At 38.6% G+C, this 24,758-nt stretch overlaps 3 protein-coding genes across 4 annotated transcripts in view; all 3 read left to right on the top strand.

The window, feature by feature from the left end:
- The first annotated feature begins 590 nt into the window (after window positions 1-590).
- Window positions 591-17,387, top strand: LOC110094201 (40S ribosomal protein S3-3). Its single transcript, XM_020819375.2, has 7 exons — window positions 591-748; window positions 912-1,059; window positions 1,146-1,317; window positions 14,033-14,087; window positions 14,182-14,313; window positions 14,750-14,980; window positions 17,312-17,387. Exons 1-6 carry the CDS (start codon window positions 719-721, stop codon window positions 14,930-14,932), a joined length of 720 nt encoding a protein of 239 aa, XP_020675034.1. The 5' UTR covers window positions 591-718; the 3' UTR covers window positions 14,933-14,980; window positions 17,312-17,387.
- On the top strand, window positions 16,204-17,380 carry LOC110094202 (40S ribosomal protein S3-3-like). The gene is made up of 3 exons (XM_020819377.2): window positions 16,204-16,284; window positions 16,385-16,516; window positions 17,081-17,380. Exons 1-3 carry the CDS (start codon window positions 16,258-16,260, stop codon window positions 17,261-17,263), a joined length of 342 nt encoding a protein of 113 aa, XP_020675036.1. The 5' UTR covers window positions 16,204-16,257; the 3' UTR covers window positions 17,264-17,380.
- Window positions 17,388-20,400: 3,013 nt separating the features above from the next.
- LOC110094194 (eukaryotic peptide chain release factor GTP-binding subunit ERF3A-like) overlaps window positions 20,401-24,758 on the top strand; it is a 52,730-nt gene continuing 48,372 nt past the window's right edge. The window contains exons 1-2 of one of the 2 annotated variants that reach the window (XM_028692081.1): window positions 20,401-20,581; window positions 20,733-21,151. In XM_028692081.1, coding sequence (XP_028547914.1) covers window positions 20,974-21,151 — 178 coding nt within the window. In that variant the 5' untranslated portion in view covers window positions 20,401-20,581; window positions 20,733-20,973. Of the gene's footprint in view, window positions 21,152-24,758 lie in introns of both variants that reach the window. The other variant, XM_020819366.2, reaches the window with a different exon arrangement.

The raw sequence follows: 24,758 nt of genomic DNA on the forward strand, positions 1-24,758 counted from the left end.
AACTATACAATTTATTATTTGAATTTAATTATTTAATTAATTTACTTAATTATTAATAATTTAAATTATATTAATTAAGTTAATCAATAATAACTTAGGGGCGTCTATGGTTTGACTTTCATCTTCTCTTTTCGTTGTTGTTGTTCGGCTTCACTGCTTTGCAGGTGTATAGATTACATGAGTCGCTTCTTCGGCTCCTTCGTGGCTATTCGACTTCGCTCCTGCCACGACTTTTTCGTCAACCCGGATCGGAAGTTACGACATTTTGATCGGAAGTAAGAACGGGAGCTTGCTGGCTGTGAAGGTAAATTTCTCCTTTTCCCGTGCTTCTTTCGATAAATCCCGTTAAATCCGGCTACCCATTGGATTTACTAAATCCGGGATTTAACCCATAAATCCGTAAATCCAAATCCGTAAATCCGGGATTTACCAAATCCTGGATTTAACGCGCGCACAAAAACTGTTTGGCTGGATTTAGCGTAAATCCGACTTAAATCCCGCTGTAAATCCGATATCAAACAGCCCCCAAGGGCAAATAAGAGTTGACTGGATCTCGGTATTTCCGCCGTTCGATCTGGTTCCAAATCGCATACTCTGTTATTAGGGACGCGATTTCAGCGGTTCTAGGTTGTCACAGGAGAACGAAGAAAGGAGAAACGGCGGCAGCAGCGAGCGCGGCTATCGTTCCCGTTTTCATTCATCTCTTGATCCTCTAGCCATGGCAACCCAGATGAGCAAGAAGCGAAAGGTTGAAGATTTGGTTCTCTTAAACCAGTCCTAGATTCGAATTTCAGTGCTTTCCCCAGATTCTAAGATCAAGAAGTTATTTAATACTAATCAGCGCAAGAGCGCAGTTTTTTGTTCATTTTTGAAGGTCTGATCGTTTATGTGGGTTTCATTTCCTGTTTTAGTTTGTGGCTGATGGCGTTTTCTTCGCGGAACTAAACGAGGTTTTGACTCGTGAGCTCGCGGAGGATGGGTACTCCGGTGTGGAGGTTAGGGTTACTCCCATGAGGACAGAGATCATCATCAGGGCCACCCGGACTCAGAACGTGCTTGGTGAGGTCTTGTTTGCTTGCTTCACTTGTACTCGTGAATTTTATGAGGATTTTTAACGTTTGGTTTAAGGATGTTTACCCTTCTAGGCGAGAAGGGAAGGAGAATTAGGGAGCTGACTTCTGTCGTGCAGAAAAGATTCAAATTTCCGGAGAACAGCGTTGAACTTTATGCTGAGAAGGTTAATAATAGGGGTCTCTGTGCTATTGCCCAGGCTGAGTCACTCCGATACAAACTCCTTGGAGGGCTTGCTGTTCGCAGGTTTTGATTTTCTTCTTATTTAATTTAGGCTACATTTATTTGCTTGGTTTGCTTAAATTTATTATTTATTCTGCCAGTGCTTGAATGGTCCTTTAATTGTAGTTAATATTGCATTTTGACTATTGTTTCTTATGTTTAAATATGGCAATTTTCTTTTCTTATTAGGATTTTTCCCCATCCTGTTTCTCTGAAAAGATCTTGTATTCATCAAGTGATTATGGTTTTTCTCTATACTATAGTTTAGAGTTCGTTTAGAAAGCTCTTTGTTCGTTATGCTCCTTTTCCAATGATGTACAAATTTTTAGATGACATAGCTTTTATGGGTGAGACACATGTTAAATTAAGTGAAAAGTTAGAACCATAGAGAAAATGTTTAGATTTTAGGAGAAAAAAACTCTGGCTTAATAGAACTAAGTCTGTATATGTGATAATTTTAGTGGCTTTGATTTTAAAAAATGATTATCACTATTATTATAAGATAAATTTAACTTAAGTAATATTTTTTTAATTATTTGTGTCTTAATTATACATAAGCATGCAGGATAAATATGATAATATCAATATAATGAAAATGGGAATGTTAAGTGATGTGTGCCAATGCTAAAAATGATGAATTTATATCTAAGGATTATGAGGAAAATGGGCAGATGTTGTAACATGGTTATAACATTGCACAAAATATGTTTAGCGCTTCATGCAACACTCAACATGAAAGTATGAAATTGAAGATTAATACAGCATACGTCAAATAGTTTGTGGAAGGCTTATAGTGATGATGAGACAAGTTTTTTAAACTCATTTATGCTTTACATATGTATGCTGTGGGGAAAAAAGATGATAATATGAAGGTGTTCTTCTGTGCCAAAAAAACTGCAAGTCTTTAAAGTTTTGTTTGGAGAGGCTTCCTTTGAAAAGTGGAGTCAGAAGATTTTATTAAAATGATTATAAAATACACTCATCGAGATTTTCATCCAAGATAGGATCATTGGGACAATACTTTAGAGGAGGGGAATCAAGAGCTGTATCAACTAATTCCATATCCTCTTGCTTAAATGGTATGTGCTTTATATAAACAATGGTTTTCCCTTTGAAGTCAGGTGTTGTAGATGAAGTCTCAAAATCAATCTGGATTCATGATCGGTAGGTCTACTATGGATACAATTATTGAGAGGTTTGATAAAGAAGTTTAGAGAGAATATGAAGGACCACATGATATTTATTAATTTAGATAAAGCATATTATAATGTTCCAAGAGAAGTGCTATGGAAAGTTCTAGAAAGGCAAGGGGTTAATAATGTTTATATTTAACTTATACAAGTCATTAGGGATAGATTGCATAAGCTGTAATTTGTGTTCAAACACAAGGTGGATTACATCAAGGATCAGCCCTAAGCCCTTATCTTCCAAACACAAGGTGGATTACATCAAGGATCAGCCCTAAGCCCTTATCTTTTTGCTTTAGTCATGGATGTTCTTTCTAGACATTTGCAAGAGGATGTACCTTGGTGTATGCTTTTTGTTGATGACATTCTTCTTGTTGATAAGTAGAGAGGGAGTTGAAGGTAAACTCGAATTATGGAAGTCAACCTTAGAGTCTAAAGGTTTTTGTTTGAGTAGATCTAAAATCGAATACATGGAGTGTTTAGTATTAATAGATCTAGTGGAGGGATTGTGATTTTGGGTGATCAAGTCATTAATAAGTGTACTTATTTTTGATATCTTTGTGCTATTTTTCAGAGTGATGATGAAATATATGGGGATATTATTAATAGAATTCAAGTTGGATGTTTGAAGTGGAGGAATGCTTTAGGGTTGTTGTGTGATAGAAAAGTACCACTCAAACATTCAAACTTAAGAGAAAATTTTATAAGATGGTGATGAGACCTGCAATGCTTAATGTCGTGGAATGTTGGCCATTAAAAGAGAAGCATAATATTAAGTTAGGTGTTGCTGAGATGAGGATGCTCAGGTGGATGAGTGGATTTACTCTTGGAGACATGATACGAAATAAGCATATACGTGAAAAGGTTGGAGTAGCTCCAGTGATAGATAAGATTAGAGAGAGTCGCCTTAGATGGTTTGGTTATGTAAAACGACGGCCTTTTGATGACCCTGTTAGGAGAGTAGATGTATTAGATTGGGCCTATGTTAAGAAAGGTAGATGTAGACCTAAAAAGGCTTTGTTAGAAAATATTAGAAATGACCTTTTTGTATTAGATTTAAATGAGAATTTGGCTCTTAACAGTTAACAGGACACAATGAAGGAAAAGAATTCATGCAGCCTACCCCGCGTAATGAGATAAAAGCTTGATGTTGTTATTGTTTTTGATATCTAGGGTCTATTTTTTTAGAGTGATGGTGAAATAGATGGGGATATTATTATTAGAATTCAAGGTCGATGCCTCGATGGTTGAAGTGGAGGAATGCATCGGGCTTATTGTGTGATATAAAAATATCTCTCAAACTTAATGAAAAATTCTATAAGATGATGGTGAGACTTGCAATGATTTATGGCGCAAAATATTATCCATTAAAAGAGAAGCATATAAAATTAAATCAAGTGTTGCAGAGATGATGATACTCATTTGGATGAGTGGCTTTATTCTTAGAGACATAATATGAAATGTGCATATACATGAAAAGGTTGGAGTAGCTCTAGTGGAAGATAAGATTAGAGAGTCACCCTAGATGGTTTGGTCACATAAAATGTTGGCCTTCCACTAGCACGATTAGGAGAAAAGATGTATTAGATTTGACTTATGTTAAAAAAAGTAGAGGTTGACATAAGAAGATTTTGTTAGAAAATATTAGAAATGATCATTCTTTATTATATTTAAATAAGAATTTGACTCTTAACAAGACATAATGAATAAAAAGTATTTATGTAGCCGACTCTACGTAGTGGGATAAAAGCTGATGTTCTTGTTGTTGTGTAGATGAGGTCTCGAGTGGACTAATAGAAACTTATGAAATCTGATATAATTATTCTTCATAACTCCTTTCAGACAGGTGGGTGGGCTAGAAGTAGGGGTAACTGCATGTAATCTAAAAGAAATCTTTCTTGGTCCCCACTTTCTCTCAACAAGGTTATATGGAGAGATACCTCCCTTTCAATATATTGGTTGTCAATAGGTTCATTACAGTCACGCCGCCTTCATCGGTGGTATCACGTTGAGCCTTTTGCCTTGATCTCCTGAGCTGACTTGTGAGATCGCTTTCATTGATATGAGTTGAGCTCGAGCTCACGATTTGCTCGGCAAGTTGAGTCGAGTTTGGCATGGCTTGAACTCAACTTGGACTCTTTTGCATGCCTACCACTATGATTAACATCATAATATGTACATGGACTAAATAAGTGCCATTATTCTAGGCACAGGCTCATGGCTATGAGGTCTAAACACAGGATTATGGGGTACAATAATAGTAGAAGTTAATCATCTAGTGGACCGCCATACATAGCTGGGTTTTCACCATGATTTTTCGTAGGAAGAGGATATTATGATATTCCTCGTGGCTTTTTTTTTTAAACTTTCTTATACCAATAAAAATGCAAGTCCATATGATGCATGTGTTAAAATTTAGTAGAGTTTTAATATTATGCATTCTTTAATTATAATTCTTTTAAAATACTTATTGTTGCGTCCTGAAGTATTCGTGACGGTAGAAAAATATATAATTTAACGTCTTAACATTGTACGAAGATCAGAGGGTGTAGAGTTCATAAGAGACCAGAGTTTTTACATGAAAACCCCCTAAAAAAGGGGAAAAACCACAGGGCCTAGCCCAGTTTGAATGAATCCACTAGTATTTGCAGTCGATTACAAATAAGGCCCTTCATTAGGAGAAGGCCTTAGTTTGATGTCACAAATGTACATCATATAGAGCGCATTACATGTTGGGAGTTACAATAATTAGCATAGACATGTTTGTTTTGTTGGAAGGGCCATAGTCGACACGAGATGGGGGTCCGAAAGATCGTAGTTGGCAGGTGACCGGGGTTTGAAAGACTGTTGTCTGGTGATGGAGGTCGGAATGACTATAGTAGGGACGGAGGTTGGAAGGACCGTAGTCGGAAGGAGACCGGGGTCTGAAAGACTATTGTTTGATGATGGAGGTCGGAATGACTATAATAAGCGACGGAGGTCGGAAGGACCGTAGTCGGCAGGAGACCAGGGTTTGAAAGACCATAGTTGGCAGGAGATCGGGGTTTGAAAGACTGTTGTCTGGTGATGGAGATTAGAATGACCATAGTAGGCGACGGAGGTCGGAAGGACCGTAGTCGGCAGGAGAGCGTTGTCTGAAATACCATAGTTGACAGGAGACTGAGGTCTAAAAGACCGTTGTCTAGTGATGGAGGTCGGAATGACCATAATAGGCGACAGAGGTTGGAAGAACTATAGTCGGCAGGAGATCGGGGTCCGAAAGACCGTAGTTGACAGGAGACCGGGGTTAGAAAGACCGTTGTCTGGCGATGTAGGTCGAAAGGACTGTAGTATGAAGGAGACCGAGGTCAGAAAGATTGTTGTTGTAGGGCGGTACTCTGGTAGAACTCTGGGCGTCAGGTGGTGGCCCAACAGAAGTCCGGGTCTCAAGTGGTGGTCCGGCGGAAGTCCCGGCCTCAGGTGGTGATCCAGCAAAAGTTCGGGCCTCAGGTGGTGGCCTGGTGGAGCACAGGTCCTTAAGTAGCGGTCCGGCGGAGCAACGACGTCAGGCGGTGGTTGGATAGAGGTGAGGGCCTCAAGCGGTGGTTCGGTGGAGCAACGACGTCAGGCGGTGGTCCGGCGGAGGTGACGACCTCAGGTGGTGGAGCAACGACATCAGGCGGTGGTCTGACGGAGCAACGGCGTCAAGCGGTGGTCCGGCGGAGGTGAGGGCCTCAAGTGGTGGTCCGGCGGAGCTACGACGTCAGGCGGTGGTCCGATGGAGGTGAGGGCCTCTAGTGGTGGTCCGGCGGAGCTCAGGTGGTGGTCGAGGAGGATCTTCTTCCTTCTCTTCTTTCTTCTTATCTTCTTGCTTTGATCCCCTTTCAAGAGAAATGAGGGGTTTATTTATAGATTTTTGGAGTGGCATGGCCCGTAAATAGGCGAGAGATCAAGGGTAAATGAGGAGTGGTTGGATGAACGGCTGATATTGAATCCCTTGATCATGGACCGTTCATCAGACATTTGAAGGTCTTAATGATGTTGGAATTCAGCGATCTTGAGCTCGTTGGTTTCTTCTCGTCGAGCCGCTCGATTCGAGTATAAGCACGTTATGTTTGGAAACCGTTTGGTAACCCAAATTGTGGTTCGAACCTTCCAACAATGCTTTGGGTCCTTGATTTGGACTCATTTGGGCTCGGATTGAGTCGAATTTGGTGTCGTTGGGTTCGTATTTCCAAGATGTTCAGTTCGACTGTAAGTTTGCTGAAATCGGAGTTCAGATTATCCCAATTTTAATTTCGGAAGTTCCAACTTGATTTTGCATCGAGATTCGTGCCTGATCAAGATATTTTTTTTATAACGTATCACTTATATATAATTGAATTTGTTCAATGATTTTTTGTTAATTTTATTTATTTTATTAAAAGTTCGAAAAATTCATTGATAATAAACTAGAATTTTCACTTTCTAAACTTAAAGGCAATTGCATAAAATAATACATTGATAAAAATAGTTTATGTTAAGCCATCTTTTTTTTTCTTTTTTCTCCTGTATAAATACAATTGAAGGTGTTGGAGTAAAAAAATCATCATTAATTTGTGTTAAATCATATGTCAATATTATTCTCAAGTATAAATTCTATTTAAAACGTGGAGTAAAAAATGAACTTGACTATTCAGAGAAAAGTTTTGTTTTAAATATGTAACAACCCTCGATTTTCTTACCAGAAATATGAAAACTCTCACACAACATCAAGCCATATGGGACATCACTATTGTAACATTTCAATGATATTTATCAAAGCATTGCAACAAAGTAACAAACTAATCCTATTTATTTACTCGGTTTAATGTGGGTAAATATTTTTAAATGAGATTTAAGCTAAATAGATGGATATCTAATCATTGGAATAAAATGCTGAGATTTTATCTCAATGAGCGCTTAATAATTTCTCCTTGCACCTTAAATATAATTTGGGCAAGGTTTACTTAACAGTGCTCAAACAGAGATTTAATTGGAGCTTGTCAGGCTTCCTGCATCTAACTGTTGCTTGGAGTTTGGAATATGCACCTACACTCTATCCTCTTGACGGCTCTGCTGTCTAAAATTCTGAAGTTTACATTTTCATGTTAAAAATTTCTCGTTCATTCATTGCAACTCAATATTTTCTATATGCAGTAATAAGAGTTATGATGGTGTAGTTTCTAGTTTATCTTTGTCACGTCGCAAAGTCTCTTCAGACCTTTTACTTTTTTTATTCCATTTGGAAAATTTTCATTAATTTGAAGGGTTTCCATCATCCAAATACAAGAGAAGGGGCCTCTATATATAGGCCTCATGAGAAATTAAAAGACACATTCGCCCCTTGGGCTTACATAAGACAAGAGGGTAAAAAGGGAAATTGCAAAATTAAATCAAAATACACTTAATAAACGAAAATAAAACAAAGTGATCTCGGTCGTCGATATTCAGCTCCTCGGATTAGCATGGACGGTTGGATGTCCGCATCAACTAGTCATTATGAAAAGATTCCTCACTCAACTCACTAACCTACTAGGTTTTAGCGGAGGGAAATTAACATGTTCTTCATGAATCAAAATAAAATCACAATTGAAAGAAACTAGGAAGATACAAGATTTGGAAGATTAGTTTACCGTCGGCAATGCTTAGCAACAATCTTCCACTGGATGGAAGAGATCTATTCTTCGATGGCGGCAGAAAGTGTGAAAACAATTATCTCCACGTACTCTTCCTCAGTGAGATCAATCTCTGGATTGACGTCGAAGAATTGTGATTTGAAGATGTCGACTTGACCTTGATCGCTGTAGATGAACCTGTGGTCGACTTTAGGATCGGCCATCCATATGTAGAAAGAGTCGTGAATGGGAGGCCTATGTTCTTCATATTCTTGAGAGAGCAAGCTCAAAAGAATTAAAGTGACTTGAGAGAGAAGGTGGGGAAGGGTTCGGTCAAGGGGAAAGAAGAGCCAATTCTTGAAGGTAGGGTTTATGTTTGAGAGCAAAAGGCCGCTTGAAATCTGAATTTAATTTCAGATTTTAATTTGGAGGTATTTGGAATTTGAAATTTAAATTTAAATCTAATTCCAAAAGATGGAAGGGGAATTAATGGAGAGAGAGGGAGATAGGAGTGAGAGGGGTGTTGGGCTGGTGGCATGCATGGGTTTGGGGAATTGATTGGTGGAGCTAATGCTCTCATAAAATTGAACTTTAGTTTTAGAAAGAGAGATAATCAATCTAATTTAATTTGAAATTGATTTGAATTGATTTAAGGGGTTTTCTAATTTAACACTAGATATTTTAGGAAAGAATTTGAATTCAAATTAGATTGATTATTTTTCCAAAATTATCTAGAATATTTTAGGAAAGTAGGCTGTCATAGCAGGATTGGCTCCAAAAGAGGAGGGGCCGACGGCTAGGGTTGGGGTTGATGGGGGTCGGCGGCTTGAGGGGAAGGGGGAATTTAGGGTTGGCGCTTTGGAGGGGAGAGCAGGTGGCTGGATAGGTTGTAGTGGAGGTGGAGTTTGGTGGGAGAGGAGGTAGGGTTATGGGGGCCGGCCCTAAGAGAGGGGCGGTTGGGGTTTCGGCCGAGAGTGGGAGGAGGGCCTTTGGTCGGCGGTGGACAGGAAAGGGAGGGAGGATGGGGAGCAATGTCATCGACCACAAGCCCGGACTATTCCTGCGGTTGGTGGGTATTGCGGTGCCCTCACCTAGTACTTCAACCTCTCCAAAGCTCTCTCTCACAATACATAGGAGACAAGACACAAAATCTGAAATTTTCATAATAATCATTATTCGTTAACCTCTCCAAGAGGTGGGGAGGCTTTAAATAGCTAATACAATGAGAGCAAAAATAAAAAACAGCTTTGCCCCTAGAGCTTACATAAGACTAGACCCATAAGTAAGGGTAAAAATGGAAAATGAAAGCAAATAAAACAAATACATATAATGAATTAAAAATAGATTGGTGCGATTGTGGCCGTAGATCGACGACCACGCTTCTGGTAGACTTTCCAAAGTCTGATGTCCTCATCACTTCTCCCGTTTAATTTTTGGTGTTTCTGTCTTCAAATGTTGGATAAAAAATGTTCATTATCTTTGTCATTATGAAGTCTATTGATATGTCCCGCTTCCATTTTTTATGATCATTTGGTTATTCAATGGGATGCATCAAAATTTTAAGTGATGGATGCGATTGTATTATAAGTTAATACCAATTTCTAGGTTTAGAGAATTGCAATTGCTTGTTTATTGAGGTTACCTTATATTAGAACAAGGTTTTACATTAGTTACGTTGTACTCTAGCTCATCTTAAATATTTCTTTCTCAGCTCTATATAAATCTGTAATCCCTGTTTTACATTTGAATAATAAGTTTTCCCTCTTCTCATTTTATGTGTTCTGTTTTCTTCTCCCAACTCTCTCTGTTCCGCTCGGGATTCCCTTTCATGGTATCAAAGAGCCAGTGATGGGAGATCAAGAGTCTTCTTCCACCCTCCCACCCGCTTCCTCCACGCTCGCCGGACCTCCCACCGAGCTCGTTCTTCCGACGACCCTCAAGTTCATCATCTCGAACATCAAGAACTTGATTCCGAACACCCTCACCGCGGACAACTACGCCATCTGGCGTACCCAGATCTTCCAACATCTCTCCGCTAATGGTTATGCTGATCATCTCACGGGCAAAACACTCCCGCCATCCGATCCAACTTCCTCCGATCACGCTCAATGGCGTCTCGTCGACAACAACCTTATCTCTGCGCTATTCTCTACAATCTCTCCGGCCATTCTCACATATGTGATCACCTCCGCCACGGCACATGAAGTCTGGGCTGTTCTTGAACGCCGGCTGCAGTCGTCCAGTAGATCCCGCATCATCCAACTCAAGAACGAGTTGCATCATATCCAAATGAACAATCAGACTATGCAGCAATATTTAGCTCATGTCAAGAATATTGTCGACAACATAGCAGCGTCCGGCACAAAGATTGATCCCGAAGACATAATTATTTACATCCTCAATGGGCTTCCGGCCACTTACAATTCTTTCAAGACTTACATACGATCATCCTCGCTTCCAGCCGATCTCGATGCCCTCTACTCTCTCCTCTGCAGTGAGGAGATCCACATTAACCAGGACATCAAGAAAGACCAACTTGCCACTACGGCAGCCTTCTACACCACCTCCTACAATCAGATGCAGAACAAAAATAACAAGCGACCCAACAAATATAGAAACAATGGTTCTCGCCTCACGACCAATCCAGAACCCACTCCATCACAAACTCCTGCTGCCGGCACTCGCCCAATTTGTCAGATCTGCAGCAAGATGGGTCATTCCGCGATCAACTGCTGGCACCGTTGTAATCTTTCCTACGCTCCTACCACGACGACAACACCTCGCGCACTTCTAGCTCAACCGGCTCCACATGCGTCTCAATCTTGGGTTCTTGACTCCGGCGCATCCTCTCACATGACGTCGGATGGCTCGAACCCTCGGCATACCTCGGACACGAATCCGTCTCCGTGGCGAATGGCTCCTCCGTTCCAATACAAAACTACAGGCAGGGAATTCTTCCCCTGCCATACTCGTCTCGTAAGCTACATTTATGCAATTTACTACACATCCCAGCACTCACCCACAATCTTCTTTCAGTGTCAAAATTAACCACCGATAACGCCGTTTCTATTACATTTGATTCTAATGGTTTCGAGATTAAGGATACGCATGACCAGCAACTTCTTCTTCGTGGACGTCTGCATAACGGGATCTACAAATTACACATAGCTCCAACAATGTCGCCCACTGCTCTTCAAGCGGCTACCACATCTCCGTCAACCGGGCATGCCCGTCTAGGACACCCTAACAGCCGCATCTTGAATTCTTTAGCACACTGCATTTCGAATTTTTCTTCTTTACAATCTGATTTTCATAGTGAAGCTTGTAAAATGGCCAAGAGCCATAAACAGTTCTTTAATAAAAGTCTTTCGTCGACCTCTCATCCATTTGAACTTATACATTCAGATGTATGGGGACCGACGAAGCAATCTTCGTTAAATGGCTTTCGTTATTATGTCGTCTTCATCGACGATTACACACGGTTTTCTTGGATCTATTTTTGACATCACAAAAATGAAACTTTTGCAAAGTTTAAAATATTGTGCAGCTTTCTTAAAAACCAATTCTCTGCAACCCCGAAATGCTTTCGTTCTGACGGAGGAGGTGAGTTCGTTAGCAATGAGTTCACAGCCTACCTCAACAACCACGGCATACAACATCAAATTAGCTGTCCACACACACCCGAACAGAACGGTCTCTCAGAAAGGAAGCACCGTCATCTTTTGGAGCTCACACGCACACTTATGTTCGCTTCCAACCTTCCAGATCAATTCTGGGCTGATGTTGTGATGTGAAACCACATGCGGTGAACATGAATTGCACGTTAGAGATTAATGAGAGTTTAACTTTGCAATGTTAACGATAAAATCTAGCTTTCTCAATTTGGATTCAAGAAACTTCGTGATAGATTATGTTAACGGCGGTGATTACATTTAAGAATTACATGAGTCTTACAAAATATAACCAAAATAAACTTGATAACGCAAATAGCTACGACTAAAGCCACACGTTTAAAATTTAGATCATTCACCTTGAGGTCCTTCAGTGCTCTCGAAAATAGGGGCTAGCGGAGGAGGATTGTAAGTAAACTCAACGATGCCACTAATAGACAAGTAATCCCGAGAGGACTCGTCGCCGGGGAGGAAGCCGGATTTGGAGGAGCGGTGGGCGGCCGTTAATGATCCAACGTCCATGCATTCTTGCCGGGAGTTGATGGAGCATCCGGGAGAAGATGGGAGCTTGGTTATGGTGGGATCCACATGGAAGTGTGCAAGAATTTTGGATTAATTTCAGAATTTGGGAGGTTTGATGGAGGAATTTAATTTGACATTCAAATTAAATCAAGGAGGGAAGGGGTTTGGTTCCCAGGTTGGAAAGGTTTCTCTATGTAGAAATCTGAAAATTCAGAATTTTGGGTAAGATATGGAGGGGTTTAATTCACAATTTCAAATTAATTCCATAGTGGGAGGGGCGGGTATGAAGGGGGAAATTAATGGCTGATTTGTATAGTTAGTGGGTTGACTAGGAGAGAGAGGGAGCCATTGCAGGGAACGGCTGAGCCAAGGAAAGACAAGAGGAAGGGATTTAGTAACGGCTGTTTCACGGCTTAGTAGATTTGGATAAAAATCTGTAATAAAAACAGATTTCACAATAGGCAATTTTCCTCTAATTGAGGAATAGAGGTCAGGCACGTGAATTAAAAAAAGGGTTAATTGAAACGTATGCCTTAATTCAAGGAATTTAAACAAGGAAAAAAAGTAACGGCTTGAGGGGAAAATTGAAATTCCAATCCAGAATTCCAATGGGGCGGCGGGATGGGCTGTGGGGCGGCTGGCGGGAGGCTGGCCGGCGGATGGCCGGGACGTGGCCGGCGGGAGGCTGGCCGGTGATTGGCTGGGCTGAGGCCGGCGGGAAGACTGGACGGGTCTGGACGGTGGCACCAAGGGGCGGCCGGTGAGGCTGGGTTCAATGAGGCCGGCGGCAACAGAAAGGGAGGGAGGAAGCTTGAAGAAAAGAGAGACGAGGTGGAGTTTGGTGGGAGAGGAGGTAGGTAGGGTTATGGGGGCCGGCCTTAAGAGAGGGGCGGTTGGGGGTTTTGGCCGAGAGTGGGAGGAGGGCCTTTGGTCGGCGGTGGATAGGGAAGGGAGGGAGGATGGGGAGCAATGTCGTCGACCACGAGCCCAGACTCTTCTTGCGGTTGGTGGGTATTGCGATGCCCTCACCTAGTATTTCAACCTCTCCAAAGCTGTCTCTCACAACACATAGGAGACAAGACACAAAATCTGAAATTTTCATAATAATCATTCATTAACCTCTCCAAGAGGAGGGGGAGGCTTTAAATAACTAGTACAATGAGGGCAAAAATAAAAAACAGTTTTACCCCTAGAGCTTACATAAGACTAGACCCATAAGTAAGGGTAAAAATGGAAAATGAAAGCAAATAAAACAAATACATATAATGAATTAAAAATAGATTGGTACGATTGTGGCCGTAGATCGACGGCCACGCTTCTGGTAGACTTACCAAGGTCTGATGTCCTCATCACTTCTCCCATTTAATTTTTGGTGTTTCTGTCTTCAAATGTTGGATCAAAACCGTTCATTATCTTTATCATTATGAAGTCTATTGATATGTCCCACTTCCATTTTTTATGATAATTTGGTTAATCATTTGGAAGCATCAAAATTTTAAGTGATCGATGCGATTGTATTATAAGTTAATATCAATTTCTAGGTTTAGAGAATTGCTTGTTTGTTGAGGTTACCTTACATGTGTTGGATGGTTTTAATTAGTGAAATTCATAGCTAAAATTAGAATTTTTAAAATGATTTATATAGGTTCTGATCATCTTGATTAAACTCAATCCATAAGCTATTCTTATGTTGGGGTTATTTTACATTGTCTTCTTAGCCCTTCAAAAAATTTTTTTTTTTCAGGGCCTGTTATGGTGTTTTGAGATTTATCATGGAGAGTGGTGCCAAGGGATGTGAAGTATGTTTACTTTTCCTTTGTTATTTTATTTTCTATATGGGCTGGGATGCTGTATTTCTTACCAGCTTTTGCCTTTCCCCCTGCGTTGCTTCAGGTTATCGTAAGTGGAAAGCTTAGGGCACAGCGTGCTAAGTCCATGAAATTCAAGGATGGGTATATGATTTCTTCTGGCCAGCCTGTGAATGAATACATTGATTCTGCTGTTAGACATGTTCTTCTGAGACAGGTGAGCCTTTTCCTGTATATATTTTGACGCAACTTCGGCTTCATTTGGGAAAATAAAACAGTTTTGTACTAGAAAACAAATTTGTACTAGAAAATTGTTTTAAGAAATAGTAGGAAAGCCGTCCCAAGCGAAGCCTTAGCCACTAGGATGATATATAAATAAATATAAAGATTTAGGCTTCGTTTGAGATAGCTTTTTTATTACTTCTTGAAGCAGCTTTTTGTAACTAAACTGTTTCAAGAAACAGTAAAAAAGCCATCTCAAACGAACCCTCATATGTTAGATATGATTATTCATAAAAATTCAACTGTATATGTATGTAAATCCTCAAAAAATATTTACACTAACTAATCATTGTATGTGTTATTCCGCTTGAATTCTATGTTCTGTTGTTTGAATTTTTTGTACCGTTTAAAATTATTTTGTCCATATCTAGGGAGTGCTCGGCATCAAGGTGAAGATTATGCTTGACTGGGATCCAAAGGGCAAGCAGGGGCCGCCTACTCCTCTGCCTGATCTGGTTACGATTCATCCACCTAAGGAGGAAGAAGAGTATGGAAGACCATCCTTGACAATGCCTACAGAAATTGAAGCTCCTCCTGCTATTCTACCCCAATAAATATCATTATCTTTATCTGTTTGTTAGGCTTGAGAATTGAGTTTATACATTATATGAGAAGGTCAACCTTAGAGTCTAAAGGTTTTCGCTTGAGTAGATCTAAAACGGAATATATGGTGTGTAATTTTAGTAGTAATAGGCCTAGTGAGGGGTTTGTGACTTTGGGCGATCAAGTCATTAATAAGAGTACACGTTTTAGATATCTTGGATCTATTGTTCAGAGTGATGGTGAAATAGATGGGGATATTATCAGCAGAATTCAAGTTGGATGGTTGAAATGGAGGAATGCATCGGGCTTGTTATGTGATAGAAATGTACCCCTCAAACTTAAGGGAAAATTCTATAAGATGGTAGTGAGGCCTGCAATGCTTTATGGTGCTGAATGTTGGCCTTTAAAAGAGAAGCATAATACTAAGTTAAGTGTGGCAGAGATGAGGATGCTCAGGTGGATGAGTGGCTTTACCCTTAGAGATAGGATACGTAATGAGCATATACGTGAAAAGGTTGGAGTAGCTCCAGTAGAAGATAAGATTAGAGAAAGTCGCCTTAGATGGTTTGGTCACATAAAACGGCGGCCTTGCGATGACCCGGTTAGGAGAGTAGAGGTATTAGATTTGACTTTTGTTAAGAAAGGTAGGGGTAGACCTAAAAAGACCTGGTTAGAAAATATTAGGAATGACCTTTATTTGTTAGATTTAAACGAGAATTTGACTTTTAATAGGACACAATGGAGAAAAAGGATTCATGTAGCCGACCCCACGTAGTGGGATAAAGGCTTGATGTTGTTGTTGTATCGTTTCCGGCAACGTCTGCATTCAGCACATCCCTTCTCACGATCATATCGCAGACATTTTAACCAAACCTTTTAACATCTCTCGTTTTAATTTTCTTCGTTCCAAATTAACCATTCACTCAAAGAATGCTTAATTTGAGGGAAGATATTAGAACAAGGTTTTACATTAGTTACGTTGTACTCTAGCTCATCTTAAATATTTCTCTCTCAGCTCTATATAAATCTGTAATCCCTGTTTTACATTTGAATAATAAGTTTTCCCTCTTCTCATTTTCTGTGTTCTGTTTTCTTCTCCCAACTCTCTTTCTGTTCCGCTCGGGATTCCCTTTCACCTTACACGTGTTGGATGGTTTTAATTAGTGAAATTCATAGCTAAAATTAGATTTTCAAAATGATTTCTATAGGTTGTCTGATCATATTGATTAAACCCAATCCATATTCAATTCTTATGTTGGGGTTAATTTATATTGTTTTCTTAGCCCTTCAAAAATTTTTTTTTTTCAGGGCCTGTTATGGTGTTTTGAGATTTATCATGGAGAGTGGTGCCAAGGGATGTGAAGTATGTTTACTCTTCCTTTGTTATTTTATTTCCTCTATGGTCTTTTACTTGGGGATGCTGTATTTGTTACCAGCTTTTGCCTTTCCCTGCCTTGCTTCAGGTTATCGTAAGTGGAAAGCTTAGGGCACAGCGTGCTAAGTCCATGAAATTCAAGGATGGGTATATGATTTCTTCTGGCCAGCCTGTGAATGAATACATTGATTCTGCTGTGAGACATGTTCTTCTGAGACAGGTGAGCCTTTTCCTGTATATATTTTGGCGCAACTTCGGCTTCATTTGGGACGGTTTTTTTACTGCTTCTTAAAGCAGTTTTTTAGTTAAAAAATTTGGTACTAAAAAGCCGCTTTAAGAAGCAGTAAAAAATAGTCCGGAACGAAGCCTTAGGCTTGGTTTAGGACGGCTTTCTTACTGCTTTTTAAAGCAGTTTTTTAGTATAAAAAATTATACTAAAAAGCTGCTTTAAGAAACAGTAGGAAAGCCGTCCCAAGCGAAGCCTTAGCCACTAGTATGATATATCAATAAATATAAAGATTTACGTTTCGTTTGAGATAGCTTTTTTATTACTTCTTGAAGTAGCTTTCTGTCACTAAACTGTTTCAAGAAGCAGTAAAAAAGCCGTCTCAAAAGAACCCTCATATGTTAGATATGATTATTCATAAAAATTCAACTGTATATGTATGTAAATCCTCAAAAAATATTTACACTAACTAATCATTGTAGGTGTTATTCCGCTTGAATTCTATGTTCTGTAGTTTGAATTTTTTGTACCGTTTAAAATTATTTTGTCCATATCTAGGGAGTGCTCGGCATCAAGGTGAAGATTATGCTTGACTGGGATCCAAAGGGCAAGCAGGGGCCGCCTACTCCTCTGCCTGATCTGGTTACGATTCATCCACCTAAGGAGGAAGAAGAGTATGGAAGACCATCCTTGACAATGCCTACAGAAATTGAAGCTCCTCCTGCTATTCTACCCCAATAAATATCATTATCTTTATCTGTTTGTTAGGCTTGAGAATTGAGTTTATACATTATATGAGAAATTGCCACTTATATGAAAAACATTCAGGTAGCTAATTTATAATGCTTATATTTTGTCTCTTTAACATATAAAAAATATGTAACAAATAATGAGCGCATTAAATTCCATCAAATTATGTAACAAATAACTATCGTACATCTTATATTTATTCTGACACGATTATCTATTTTTAAAGTAAATTCTAAAGTCTCTATCTTACATCTTATATTTTTGTAAAGTTTAGACATCTTTTGAAAAAAATGTCTTATTCTTATTCATTTTTTGATAGAAAGAAATTCCTATTGACATTATTAAGGGCCCATTTTTCTCGTAGAGATATTGAATAAAATGAACTATTTTATTGTTTGTATTGTTAAGATAACAATAATCTTAGAAAAGAATGCTCAAATACCTATCAAAGGTAAATAAATATATCCTAAACTTATAAAGTGCGCAATTATTTCCATTGCGAACCAAGCTACTAGTAGTACATCTTAAGCAAATGAAATACAAATAGTCCTGTTGCCAATCAAGATATTAATACATCCTAAATATAAAAAATACCATTCATCATGTTATCAATTTAATTATTAGTACTAAAATTATTGGTAGAAGATCAACAAAAGTCCATCGACAGGAAGAAGTACTTCTACCCGATGTCGAATTATTGCCAATCGATGGACATTCGTCAGGCTTCTACCTGACGTTGAATTTCTACCTGTCGTCGTACTTCTCCCCGACGTTAGAATTCTACCGGACGTTGAATTTATGCACATCGTCGGACTTCTACTCGAAGCCAAATTTCCACCGTTTGTCGACTTCTATCCGTCGTCAGACTCCTACTTGACTTTGGATTTTGCCCGTCAATAGTCTTTTCAACCATCTTAATTCTTACAATGGTCTCTCCGGTCTCCATCGCCAACCAACTAACATCGGAACTTCGTAGGATCTCTTGAAGAAAGGAGGGAGAAGGGGGGATCTCCGAACCTTCTTGCACAGAGAGGGGCCATGGGCCTGCATGAGGGATAACACCCGTATAAGGCCAAGGGAAGGCCTCAATTGAAAGAAAGGAGGGAGAAGGGGGGATCCAATCAATAAGAGAAGGAAGAAGCTCCTCGACCACTGTCGGAGTTTCGCCGGACCACCACATAAGGCCCTTGCCTTCGCCGGACCACCACCTGAGGCCTTCGCCTTCACCGGATCACCACCTGAGGCCCTCGCCTTCGCCGGACCACCACCTGAGGCCCTCGCCTTCACCAGATCACCACTTAAGGCCTTGTGCTACACCAGACCACCAGAGTACTACCCTACTACAACGATCTTTCTAACCTCGGTCTCCTGCATATTATGGTCCTTCCGACCTACCTCGCCGGACAATGGTTTTTCTTGCCCCGGTCTCCTGCCAACTACGATCTTTCCGACCTCCATCCTATCGACTATAGTCATGCCGATCAAACAAACATGTCTATGTAACTCCCACCATGTAATGTGCTTTATATGAGCTAAGGCCTTCTCCTAAGGAAGGGCCTCATTTGTAATTGACTGCAAATACTAGTGGATTCATTCAAACTTGCGAGGCCCTATGGTTTTTCCCCCTTTTTAGAGGTTTCCACGTTAAAACTCTGGTGTCTCTTATGAACGCTACACCCTCTCTATTATCTGCTTGTGTACTGATTCTTCGTACAATGCTATGACGTTAAATTATATATTTCTCTATCGCCGCGAATACTCCAGGATGCAACAATCTTAATTATACATTAAGATAAATTTTCTTAATATATATTAAGATAGCCCCAAATCCACAATCAATAATTAATTGTGATATATATATATATATATATATATTAGTTTCTTCATTTGCATACTAGTAATGCCAAATTGAACTACGGCTTGGTTGGCAATAAGTAGGATTTAACTTTAATGGATTTAGTAAATCCTGTAAATCATGATTTAGTAAATTTTGAAGGTATTAAATCCTGAAAGCTATTTGGTATGACATATTTTAAATCCTGAGATATTATTTGCCATTGTAATCCAAGATTTTAAGTTGGTTGGTTCATTTAAAAGTTAAATTTAGGCTTCATTTGGGACTACTTTATTGTTGTTTCTTAAAGCAGCTTCTAGTATAAAATTTTAATTTTTGTACTAAAAAGTTGTTTTAAAAAGCAACAAAAAAATGTTCTAAATGAAGCTTTAATGAGTTTTGAATTTAATTTGCATGTTAAGTATATGTTACTTATTAGATTTAATTTTAATTACCTTTAATAAATTATATTGATAAATAATATAAGTAGGAGCTAGCTTAATTATTACAAATTATCAAATTAGTTATTTAGGTGTTAATTATCAAATTATTTATTATATTATTAATTATCTATTATATTCCTATGGCCTAATTAATTTGTTAATTATTTTTTGAAATTTAAAACTATTTAACTAATACTCATATTAATAATTTAACTAATTATTTAAGCACTATTTATTTTGATTTAATTATTACTGATCTCATTGAGCATTTAAATATTCAACTACTAATTAATTATTTAATTATTATTTACAATATTAATCACCTAATTAATTTTTTATATTTTAAATTATATTAATTAAGCTAATTAAATTAATTTCTAATTAAGAAATTAGGAATGAGTCTAATCCTCGGGCTGGCTCTTCGGTTCCTTTGCGGTCGTTCGCGTGAGCGTGCGGTACCCTCTTCGGCTTCGCAGGTTCGCGTGGGTAGAGCTTCAAGTATTTAAGATCATATTTAATCATATTAATTATTTTAAAATGGCTAAGTATTTAACTAAGACTAAAATGAAACGCTCCTCTTCTTTGAGAAGTAAAAGATCTATCCAAACCCAAAATTCGAAACATTTTTCTGATAAAATGACTATCCTTTCGGGGCAGATGTGTATACACGTAATTAGAAGTTCATCATGTTAGTAGATTAATCTTTGTTTTGAATATCTTATCTGAAAGCTCGGGACATATTAATAATTTTATAAATTATTTAAATATTATTTAATTAATTTCACTTAATTATTACTATTTTAAATTATATTAAATAAAATATCCAACAATTAGAAGTAGGTTTTACTTTCCCTTCCTATTTCGTTCGTTCGGCTTTGTTCCTTCGCACGAGCGTATAATTTTTCACTGAGTTCTTCTTCCTCGCCGTTCGACTTTTCTCCTTCGACGATATTACCTTTCTGTTCTGTTGGATCGGAAGTTACGACATTTTTTTTGATCTGAAGCAACAACGGGAGCTCGCTTGCTGTGAAGGTAACTTTCTCCCTTTCGCGCGCTTCTTCGACCAAATCCCGTAAATCCGCCGAACCAAAGGATTTCGTAAATCCGGGATTTACCACGAAAAGAGGGAATTTTCCGTCCACCGCGGCTTTGATTTACCGTGAGATTTGATTTTGCATTTTAGGCCGTTTGGCTGGATTTCGCCCAAATCCGGCCTAAATCCGCATACCAAACAGCCCCTAACCGTTTGGTAGGATTTACGACAAATCCGGCGAATCCCGCTTCCAAACAGCCCCAAGACGCTCACCAGCGGGAGCCAAACCCTCAATAATTTGCCTTCATTTGCAAGCGAGCAGTGCCAAATATCCCTAGTCGCTCACTAGCGAGAGCCAAACCCTCGTTTGCTCTAGTAATCGGCGTGACTGATGGAGGTGGTCGAGAGAGCCGAGACAGCCGTCCACTCGCCGGCCCTCCTGGACGGCGAGGACGTGAACGATTGGAGCAAAGAGGACGAGGATTCTGTAGAAGAGGCTACGTTACCTGCCGCTCCGATCGTCGTCGAATCTGAGAGGGTGGATTCACCGCCTCTTGAGCCCGCTCAGCGTACGCCTTAAGCTCCGACCCTTGCCACTACAGTTTTAAACTTTTTGCTAGATCTATTCATGCCGGAGCGCACATGGTTTTATTATTTATTTGTTTTATTTTGTCTGTCTTATTTTTGTTTACCCCCGGTATTGATCTATGTTGCACCGATACGGATACGACGACACAGATACGGCACGATACAGATACAGATACGGGACACGTCAATTCTTAAAAATACAGGATACGGGTACGGCGCGGACACGACATCATAATTTATAAATCATACATAAAAATTAAGAAAGCAGTCAAAGCATAATATTTGAAATTACAAAAAAATGACAACAACATCATTTGTAGCCTTGTAGCTTATAATATCAAAATATAAGCAATCATTAAATGTCTAGTACAACAACAAAAGCATAAACATAAATTTTCTAGCACATAAAGTTTCAACTATTCAATAGAAGGAATGATATGATTAGCTTCTTCAGTGATTTGCCTTTGAACTTCTATATCATCTTCAATAAATATCATAGCTTTTAATTCAGGCTCATCAAGTGAAAGATTAGTAATTTCTAATATTCTCATATCATCAAGAGACTCAAATCCATCTCAGAAATGAGAGAACTTTGCTCGTAGCTACGGAAGTAAATGCGATGCATCTTTTTTTTTTTTTTTCGGATTTCTTTTTGTTTTTCAACAGACACGTGTATCGGATGCGCGTGTCCTTTTGAAATTAAATAGTATTTAATTGGATACGTCTTTGGCATATCCGACACATATCGGTGGAGTATCGGAGGCGTATCCGTGTATCGGTGTATCGGATACAACACGCCTTCATAAATAGGTGTATCGGTGCAACATAGGTATTGATTAATGAAGTTCTTTGGATAATTGTATGCCAATTTATATAGTCTGATGCGGGGGATTTAGATCCTTGCTACAAAACAGGAGTTTCTATGGGACGAATGTTTGATACATGCTTTGAGGACTTTCCTGAATCATTTTTGTTATTTCCATGGTTGATTGTTGTTATTTTGATAATTTATGTAGAAACTTTTGTGGTTTGCAGTTCTGTTAGATGTATGATGATGTCACTGCTTGATTTGCCTATCACTTTCATTATCATGTAGATTATTAATTTTATTCGTATTGATGATGAATATGTCCTGTTCTCTCCATTCCCTTTGAATGAGTGATCAGCCTGTTTTATTAGTATTCCATGATTTGTTTTTATTTTTTAACTCTGCTAAATTGTGATCTTCTAACCATATATCAGTTCTTTGAGCCTCTGAATTTGAGCATGGAATTGTTTGATATCATGTCTTGATTGATTTTTTTTACTCAATATTAAATTGTTGAGCTCAATTTGGGTTTGATAAACTAGAGCGAGAAGTTTTTTTATCTGATAAACTTAAGTCTAAAGGTGTGGGATAGCCACTGATATCTTAATATCCAAAAAACATTTTCATAATTTCGTATTGGATTATGGTGCTCTTAAATGACCTTAAGAATCCTCTAAGTGTGTCATGATTAACCACCTTCATGTTCTAAACTCTGGCTCAACACACAGATGGCTTTCCAAAAGTATCCATTACCTTCAATGTTTTGAGGACTCTTGATGGAAGTACCCACTAAGACAATCCTAGTGATCCTTAAAAGCTACTTGACCAAATTGCACCCATCTCATATGTAAACGACCTAATTAATATGTATTTGATGTTTGCATCATCTATTATATTGTTTATTGGGAGTAGACTATGCTTGGAAGCTTTAATTTTGCCATGTATTTGCAGTTCATCAAAATCTATCCAAAACAATAAAGTTAACACATTGGAGTGTAAGCGTCTTCTGTGTTCCCACTAATTGGGAATAAGTTGTGGAAGGGGATGATTTTTCTGTGTAGAAATTGCCCGTAAAAAATAATCTAATTTATTAAGCTTAACACATCAAGATATCCAGAAAATAGTGACTCATAATAATCACAATCTTCAAGCCTTATTCATAGTTTAAGTATGTCATTTTCATTAAGTCCTTTTCCACTTATACTTTATTATTATTATTTTGATGTTTTATCTTAATTTCTCTATACATAAAATGTCAAGCATTAATTGTTGGGTTAAGATTTGATTATCATGCATGATTAATTGAGAGTGTTCTTATTTATTTTAGAGTAGTTTTCCCCTTTGGATTAATGGTTACTGTTAAAAATAGCAACCATGCTCATGTAGTATGATTATCTTGCATGATAAATGCTATAAAAGAGTTTCCGTTTTCATGATGAAATTGGTCTCTTCCATTCCCTTAGGAACTATGTGATGCTTCCCATATTTTTGAGAGATTTGAAGGACTGTGTCCACAAGCATCAATCTTTTGAAGGACTCAAAGAACAAAGCAAAACAATAGGCCACATCCTTTTATTTTCCATCACATGATTGCTTCTCCACACAAACAAGCTGCTTCTCCATGATGCTGCATTCTACATCAAATAGCATATAGTTCATCTAGTAGATTTGAATCATGAGCATCTCTCTCTCCAAAGTCCAAAAAAGGAGATAATTCATGATGGAGGGGTATGAATCATCTTTTGGTTTTTATGATAGAATCATAATTGATTGCACATACTCAACCACAGAAATTGGTATGTGCCATGGACATTAAGGCAAACCCATTGGCTAGAAAATCTTGGTTGACATTTCCCTTATGGTTGGGCTTTTGGGATAATTGGTGGCGCCATCACTTAGATATTGGATGTTGGTCCAATTCTCAATGATTTCATCCCAAATGAGAGGAGATAACTCCCTGTGGAGATAAAATTAGTGCCAAATGAAGAAAAAAAGGAAGTTGCCTATTGGCCATTGTTTAAAATTGTGCAATATGAGGCCCGTCTTGAGGTTCGCTTCACGCTAGCCTTTTTAATGAGGCTTGTGCTTCAGCTTGATTGAGGCTCGCTTTGCTGGCATGAGGCATACACCTCATCCTATTTATATATATTTTTATTAAAAATTACCTAAATCTTAAACTAAAGCTCTGAACAAATCACACCTTCCTGCATCCCCGAGTCGCATCAACATCCTCTCGATTGCCTTGACCTCCAACCCGTAGAATTTGCCTCAATAGCCACCGTTGTAGCCTTTGCGGAGGATCACTTGAAAGTCGCGCACCACCACCACCAAATTTAAAAATTTTGGACTATTAATCTCATCTTTATGTTGATGAAAAATATTTATGAAAGAGAAAAATGATTGAAATAAATGAAGAAGTATATTAGGAAGCATTGGGCTCCACAAGATGAGGCAAGGAAGGGACCGATTTGTTATAACGACGACTAGGGGTGTAAGCGAGTCGAGTCGAGTTGAGTATCTGCCTTATCAAGCATGACTCGTTTAACACTTAATTGGCTCAAACTTGAGCTCGAGCTCGACTCGTTTAGAAAATGCCAAGCTCTAGATCGACTCGAAAGCTCGAGCTTGTTTGAAAAGCTCGAACTCGCGCTCGTTTGATTGGCTTGATTCTTCAATTGTAAATCAAAATTTATTATTATTTTTTTTGGAAATTTTTTCTAACACTTAATTAATTTTTTTTAAATTATGAAAAATAACTTAACTAATCATAAAATGTCCAC

Source organism: Dendrobium catenatum, unplaced genomic scaffold, assembly GCF_001605985.2.
Source record: "Dendrobium catenatum unplaced genomic scaffold, ASM160598v2 original_scaffold_117459, whole genome shotgun sequence".
NCBI lineage: Eukaryota > Viridiplantae > Streptophyta > Magnoliopsida > Asparagales > Orchidaceae > Dendrobium > Dendrobium catenatum.

Coding starts and splice junctions, on each gene's coding strand:
- LOC110094201 (XM_020819375.2), top strand. CDS start 719: ATGGCAACCCAGATGAGCAAGAAGCGAAAG. Junction 1,318..14,032: donor GGAGGGCTTGCTGTTCGCAG/GTTTTGATTTTC, acceptor TTTTTTTTTCAG/GGCCTGTTATGGTGTTTTGA. Junction 14,088..14,181: donor GTGGTGCCAAGGGATGTGAA/GTATGTTTACTT, acceptor GCGTTGCTTCAG/GTTATCGTAAGTGGAAAGCT.
- LOC110094202 (XM_020819377.2), top strand. CDS start 16,258: ATGGAGAGTGGTGCCAAGGGATGTGAA. Junction 16,285..16,384: donor GTGGTGCCAAGGGATGTGAA/GTATGTTTACTC, acceptor GCCTTGCTTCAG/GTTATCGTAAGTGGAAAGCT. Junction 16,517..17,080: donor GACATGTTCTTCTGAGACAG/GTGAGCCTTTTC, acceptor GTCCATATCTAG/GGAGTGCTCGGCATCAAGGT.